At 32.8% G+C, this 7,446-nt stretch overlaps 1 protein-coding gene across 1 annotated transcript; it reads left to right on the top strand.

The window, feature by feature from the left end:
- The first annotated feature begins 1,243 nt into the window (after positions 1-1,243).
- Positions 1,244-7,446, top strand: LOC100813819 (transmembrane 9 superfamily member 3). The gene is made up of 7 exons (XM_003524791.4): positions 1,244-2,025; positions 2,231-2,271; positions 2,623-3,208; positions 3,322-3,459; positions 3,552-3,708; positions 3,820-4,304; positions 6,961-7,446. Exons 1-7 carry the CDS (start codon positions 1,847-1,849, stop codon positions 7,178-7,180), a joined length of 1,806 nt encoding a protein of 601 aa, XP_003524839.1. The 5' UTR covers positions 1,244-1,846; the 3' UTR covers positions 7,181-7,446.

Genomic DNA, 7,446 nt, shown 5'->3' on the forward strand with positions numbered 1-7,446 from the left:
GTTCCTTCATCGATGTCTTTCAGTGGTTCAATGGGGATGAATTACTTTGGCATAAGTGTAAGTGCTTGTCCAATAACATATGCATAACACAAGGTTGCTTTGCCAAAAATAAGTGTTGCTTTGCAAATAAAGTTTGATGAAAACATGTAACATGGGGTGCATGAATGATATTGATAACATACATGCTTGAGTGGTAGCATATATTGAGAGATTAGCATATATTGTTTTAACTTTTAATATACCTTTTGAGCTTTTAAGTTTTCATTATAGAAAGTAAAATGAAAGTGAAATCATAATTCCTTATATATATAATATACAATGGAAACGTATTTATGTACCTCTTACACAACAAAAATGTTTTTGTTGTATATTTTATATAACAAAAATGTATTTATGTAAAAAAGCTACATTGGGAATTAATTTTTAAAGCGTGTAGGGTGTGAATTATATATTTTTATTTTTCTTAGGTTAAATTACTTATTTGGTTCTTATAGTTTCATGATTTTTACCTTTTTAGTCCCTATAGTTTATATTTTAATTATCTTTTAGTCCTTATAGTTTAAAAGTATTTTTTTTAGTGCTTATAATTTATATTTTAATTCTCTTTTAGTCCTTATAGTTTGAAAGTGATCTTTTTAGTCCTTATAATTTTTATTTTAATTACCTTTTAGTTCTTACTACAAAAAATATAAAAATAATTAGTTATAAGTTATCAATTATTTTTTTATTACAAATTATCTTGCGATAAATTAGTTACGAATTACTTGCTAATATTTTTGTAGTTAATTATAATTGATAATATTACTCATATTTTGATGGTAAGGACTAAAAGAAAATTAAAATATAAAATATAGGGACTAAAAAGACTACTTTCAAATTATAAGGGCTAAAAGAAAATTAAAATGCAAATTATAAGAACTAAAAAAATCACTTTCAAACTACAAGGACTAAAATAAAATTAAAATGTAAGCTATAGGGATTAAAAAAATCACTTTCAAACTATAGGGACTAAAAAGATAAGAATCATGAAACTATGGAGACCTAATTAATAATTTAACCTTTTTCATAATAAATAATTCCCTACAAAAATGATTTTTTAGGAAAATTTGAGGTGTGAATAGCAATTTCCTTCACATAATATTGGATTGGAGAGTATCATAGTTTTACTTTTACCAATAAAATCACCACCACTAATGTGGGACAAACCCAATTTAAAAAGAGTAAGACATGGGAGCAAATTTTTGTGTCTCGAATTTTCCCACCCTTCAACTATCTCTTATGGTGACTTGAGTGTTCTTCAAAAAAAAAAAAAATTATGACTTGAGTGTTAGAATCATGGTGACAGTGAGACCAAAACCAATTTTAAGGAAAACTATATGAAGATTCATATTTCTTTAGTGTTTAATTATGAGTGAATTATGTAAATATATAAATAATTTTGTATGCACAAATTATTTATAGATACAACTATTTAAAAACTTAATATCTTGTTTAAATTTTAATTAGTTATATTAACAAATAATTTTTTCTCTTGAAAATTTCCTTAAGTAAATAGCAGTATTTTTTTCAATGAATGATGGAGGCTAATGCCAAATAAAATAGCAGATACTATAGTACCATATAATGGGTCAACATGCATACACTCAAATATAAAAAATAGAGAAAAATAGATTTATAAAGAGGAAAAAAAAAAGATAAAAAAATAGAAAAAGGAAAAGAAAAAAGACAAAACTTCGTTTTTTTATTTTTTAAAAATAAACTTTGTCATTTCCTTCAAAAATTATACTGAATAAATTTCTTGCTTATTGTCCTTGTCTGTTTCTTTTTCTTTATCCATCTGATCTGAATGCGAAGAACGAACGAGAGTGCAGCGGCAATGGGTAGAAGCACTTTGGCTTTGGTTCTCGCGATTCTGATCTCTTTTCAGGGAACCCACGTTAGATCCGATGCCTCCGATCACCGTTACAAGGATGGAGACTCCGTCCCTCTTTACGCCAACAAAGTTGGTCCCTTTCACAACCCCAGGTTCGTCTCCTCGAGATCCCATTTCCCAATCACACCCATGATTCTCTAACACTTAACTTCACCCGTTTTAGATTCTGGGTCGTTGTCAAAATCTGATCTTGTTTTCAGTTTCGTGTTTTTATTGTCTCGGATTGCAACGTCAGTGTTGTACAAGGTTGTTGTCTTTCTGTTTTTCTCATTTATTTGTTTAATTGGTTGGTTTCAGTGAAACGTATCGGTACTTTGACCTGCCATTCTGTGTAACAGGTAACTAACTATCTGAATTTATTTATTACTTCCATAATTGAAGCTTTGTTATTTGATTTAGTCAAAATTGTTTATCTCTCCCTATCTAGTTATTAATGCAAGAGTGTGATGACTCGTGATGTAGTTTTAGCATGTGAGATTTTGAGTTTAGTTTTGGTGTTTCAGTTGTAGGAAGGGACAGAATACTGGATTGCTATTGTGTTTTGTTTTTACGGAATCACTAGTCGTGGAAACGAACCATCTGGACGAACAAAATGTCAATTTGTAGCTCTGTTTAGTGGATATTCCTTTTTTTTTTTTTTTATACTTCTATGGGTTCTTGATATGTCATTGTGTACATCTGAATGGCAGGTCATGAGAAAGAAAAGACTGAAGCCCTCGGTGAGGTGTTGAATGGCGATCGCCTTGTTAGTGCTCCTTACGAACTTAGTTTCAAGAAGGAGAAAGACTCTAAGGTTGTATGCAAGAGAAAGCTCACAAAGGAGCAAGTTGCTCAGTTCCGAGAAGCAGTTAAGAAGGACTATTATTTCCAGATGTATTATGATGATTTGCCGATCTGGGGATTTATTGGGACGATTGACAAGGAAGGGAAAACTGACCCTAGTGAGTACAAGTATTTTCTTTACAAGCACATTCAGTTTGATATTCTGTACAACAAAGATCGTGTGATTGAAATCAGTGCCCGAATGGATCCTCATTCTGTGGTGGACCTGACTGAGGATAAAGATGTTGATGTTGAGTTCATGTACACTGCAAAATGGAAGGAAACAGATACATCTTTTGAGAAGAGAATGGATAAATACTCTCAGTCTTCTTCTTTGCCACATCACTTGGAGATTCACTGGTTCTCAATCATAAACTCCTGTGTAACAGTTCTTCTTTTGACTGGTTTTCTGGCAACCATTCTCATGCGTGTATTGAAGAATGACTTTATGAAGTATGACTTTCTTGCTCATCTATCATCAGTTGGTCATCTTGTTGCCTATAACATTATTTTATTAATCTTATTTTCACCCCTTGCTTCTTGTTTTCGTCTGTAATTTTCTCCAGGTATGCTCAAGATGAGGAAGCTGCTGATGATCAAGAGGAGACAGGATGGAAATACATTCATGGTGATGTTTTCCGGTTTCCAAAGCACAAGTCTTTCTTTTCAGCAGCCCTTGGTTCTGGTACTCAGTTATTCACACTGTAAGAATCTTCTAATTGCTCTTTCTCCCTGTGCTGATGTTTTTTTCCATATTGTAATGAATGTCATTCTTTATTTCTTTATGCTCGTGCAGTACAATCTTCATTTTTATGCTTGCACTGGTTGGTGTGTTTTATCCATATAACCGAGGTGCTTTATTTACTGCACTGGTGGTCATATATGCTCTCACATCTGGCATTGCTGGCTACACTGCTACTTCCTTCTATATTCAACTTGAAGGGACTAATTGGGTACATATGGACTCCTTCCATTGATTGGTGTTCATGGTTTGACTGTATTAATTTATATAATTCGTATGAAATGAAATTAAATGATTTCTACATTTATTTTCTTGTTGGCAGGTTAGGAACTTATTGCTGACAGGATGCCTCTTTTGTGGCCCCCTATTCCTTATGTTCTGTTTCCTTAACACCGTTGCCATTGCTTATAGTGCAACTGCTGCCCTGCCATTTGGCACAATTGTGGTGATAGTCCTAATATGGACATTGGTAACTTCACCATTGCTTGTGTTGGGTGGTATTGCAGGTAAGAATAGCAAAACTGAGTTCCAAGCACCTGTCCGCACTACAAAATATCCCCGAGAGATTCCACCTCTGCCTTGGTACAGGAGTACCATTCCCCAGATGGCAATGGCAGGATTTCTTCCTTTTAGTGCCATCTACATAGAGCTGTACTACATTTTTGCTAGTGTATGGGGCCACCGAATTTATACCATCTACAGCATACTCTTCATTGTCTTCATTATTCTGTTGATTGTCACTGCTTTCATCACTGTGGCTTTGACGTACTTCCAACTTGCTGCTGAGGATCATGAATGGTGGTGGAGGTATGTAACTTATGTTATTGCTACCTTCTATAGTTTGTTTGAGAATTGAGTTTGTGTAATGTGATTTTCACTAGAAATATATTATCTACTCTTATATTAGTAATTCAGTTCGTTTTCATATTGTCCTTGGTTTAAAGGATATGGTTAATGACTCAATGGCTAGAAAAAGAGGGGGAAATTTTAAAAAGTAGTTGTTGGCATATTTATATTTTTGCTAGTAATTAGAAAGCATGAAATAACTTCTCTATCTTCACTACTTTGTCCACAAAATATCAAAAAATTTCTTTACTATATTCACACTTATATTTTTCGAATAAAATATTTAAAATTATAAGTATAACTATTAAATTATAATTACTATTATCTAAAAGTTCTTGTTCATTTTTCTTTCCTCTTTTCTCCAATCTAATAGTGGTGAGATAGGTCATGGAGGAGGATGGTACCAATTTAATACCAAGTTGAAATTGTAGGGTTTTAGCCTTTTAGTAGTGTTGTAGGAAAAGGAGATAATTGAGGCTGGATACCCTGAAATTGATGTAGACTTGAAATGATTTGTTACAAAATATAAAGCAATTATACTTATTTATACTAACTTTAGATCATAATCCCTATTAAAATAAGGAAACTAATAATTAAATATAATGAAATAAGGATACCAATCCAAAGAGATAATAAGGAATTGTGCAAACAATCCTAATTGATAATCTAAGATACATTAAATTACTCTAATATACAATCAATATATTATTGGATTTTTTTTTCCAGATATTCTAATATTTAGATTTAAGTTACATAGTTTTAGTGGCCTTCATCCTACTTAGTCGAATGTATGTTCATGACAGTGTTGGTTCCAGAAAAAGGGATATTAAGATGCCACAATACTTTGTCATGTTACAATTTTAATGCATGTAATCTTAGTAATGTATATCTATAAGAGTTTTGCTGAGATTAGAAGGCCTTGAGGGTGAATTAGGAAGTTTATGTGATTGGTTCTCTCAATGGTATTTGGGAGGGGATCATTTCCTTCCATCTCATCCTCATCCCTTCTCCCTCATTGGCCCTCTTCAAAAAAATATTGAGTTAATCAACAATGGTGATATGGTTATCCCAAGTTCCCAACAAGGAGTGGAAGACGTGTGATGACATTCATCAGCATATGAACATATCTTTAGATTTTACTATTAAGGTTTAAACTTTGGATTTTATTTTATTTTATTTTTTAATGTTAGTTATTCAGCATGTAATTTTGTAAATTGTGGACTCTTTATAAAAGGTCCTTTACTTGGATCTTGAACTCAGTTATGTCTTTGAGTTAAGTTGTCAGTTTCTTTTCTTTCTTTTTTTCCCCTCTCCTTGTCCTTGTTCTCTCTTTTCTGCCTTTCCATTACCCTATCTGAATGACTAGTTCAATTCATCAACTGGCTACAATTTAGTTTGGGAGATTTTTGAAATTTTTACCATAGATACTTGATCTGTCAATTTTCTGTAAAGTGATTATGAATCATGTACATTAACTCAGTTGACTTAAACCAGAGTTTTTGTAGAATACAACAGTGTTTCTTGTTTGATTGAATAGATGGAAAGTACTTATGTATTAGACTTTATTTTGTCCAAATAGACTTCCTATTAGTCATATTCTGTATCTACTCAAACAAGCAGATAAGTGACCAGGCAATCATAGTAAAATTAGTTTTCCCACCTATTTAAGGACTAGTAGGTGGCATTGGTAAGATTTTTGTTGATGGTGTAACGGAAGGGATGTACCTTAGAATATTTAGCTTTTCTAGGACTAGTGTATCATTTATTAAGAATAATGTTTTTCTATAATTGCCTTAATATGAATCTCTTCATATACAGATGCAACTACAAAATATTGTATGTTACTCCCTCCGGACCTAAATATAAGCAACAAAAAAAAATAATTTTGGACCTAAATATAAGCAAATACTAACTAACTTTTATCTCATTTAATGATAGTATTCTTATTATGTTCTTCATTTAATAAAATCTTGTTTCCCGTGAATCATTTATTCCTATTCTACAATCACTACTATGAAGGGTATTTTAGGAACATTTTTTGAATTAAACGTTATTAACTAAATTCCTTAATCTATGTGTCTAGTAGTTAAATTTGTTTATATTTAGGTTTAGAGGGAGTACTATTTTTCTTTTGGATGACATTCTCGAGTATCTGTTGCATTGCATTCATGGCCTGGCTAGGTTTTGGACCAAAGCCTAGTGGGCTCCAAATGTTTGGGCCTAGGCTCAAACCTAAACTAATTTGGGCCTATTATAAAGGTTTGGGCCACCTGAGCACATGGCAATGCCAGGCATGGCCCACACCTAAACCTATATAAAGATATTTTTGTTCAAATTTGGCAAAGAAGAAAACTTAAGTGAATGACATTGGCACAACTTTGTAAACAAAGTGCTTTCTTGGTCCAATATTAAGGGTTTAGTGCAATATCATGCCATTTATTGCGATAACATTTTTCCTTTTTCTGCTGGGATGCGTTTTTTTAGCCAATACTATTATTATTTTCTTAACAATGATGTCATGAATCTTTTGAAGGTAGAGGCAACTTAAGCCCTTAATATACTCTGAGCACTTAGCTTTCAACTTGATGACATTGATGTTGGCTTGTGTTTTCCGTAGGTCTTTCCTTTGTGGTGGATCAACTGGCTTGTTCATCTACGGCTATTGCTTGTATTACTACTATGCACGATCAGATATGTCTGGTTTTATGCAAACTTCGTTCTTCTTCGGTTACATGGCCTGCATCTGCTATGGCTTCTTCCTCATGCTTGGTAGTGTAGGTTTCCGTGCCTCTCTGCTCTTTGTTCGTCACATATACAGGTCCATCAAGTGCGAGTAGATGGGAGTTGAACGTGTTGGTAAAGTTCATATTATTTCTGTTAGGAAAAGAGAAAAGGGTCTGTTAATTTTTTTTCTTTTGCTGTCATAAGGTAGGATATATAGTGTGTACCTGGAAACTAGAGAAGCTTAGACTCCATTCATGAATTGGTGTCGTGCTATCTCTATAACAGCACAGGGCTTGCACTTGAGGAAGTTTTTGGAACCATGGGATTTAATCTTTGATTACTGTAGTCACTGAAATTTATTTGAAGTAGCTTGTACTAA

Source organism: Glycine max, chromosome 5 (assembly GCF_000004515.6).
Source record: "Glycine max cultivar Williams 82 chromosome 5, Glycine_max_v4.0, whole genome shotgun sequence".
NCBI classification, from domain to species: Eukaryota; Viridiplantae; Streptophyta; class Magnoliopsida; order Fabales; family Fabaceae; genus Glycine; species Glycine max.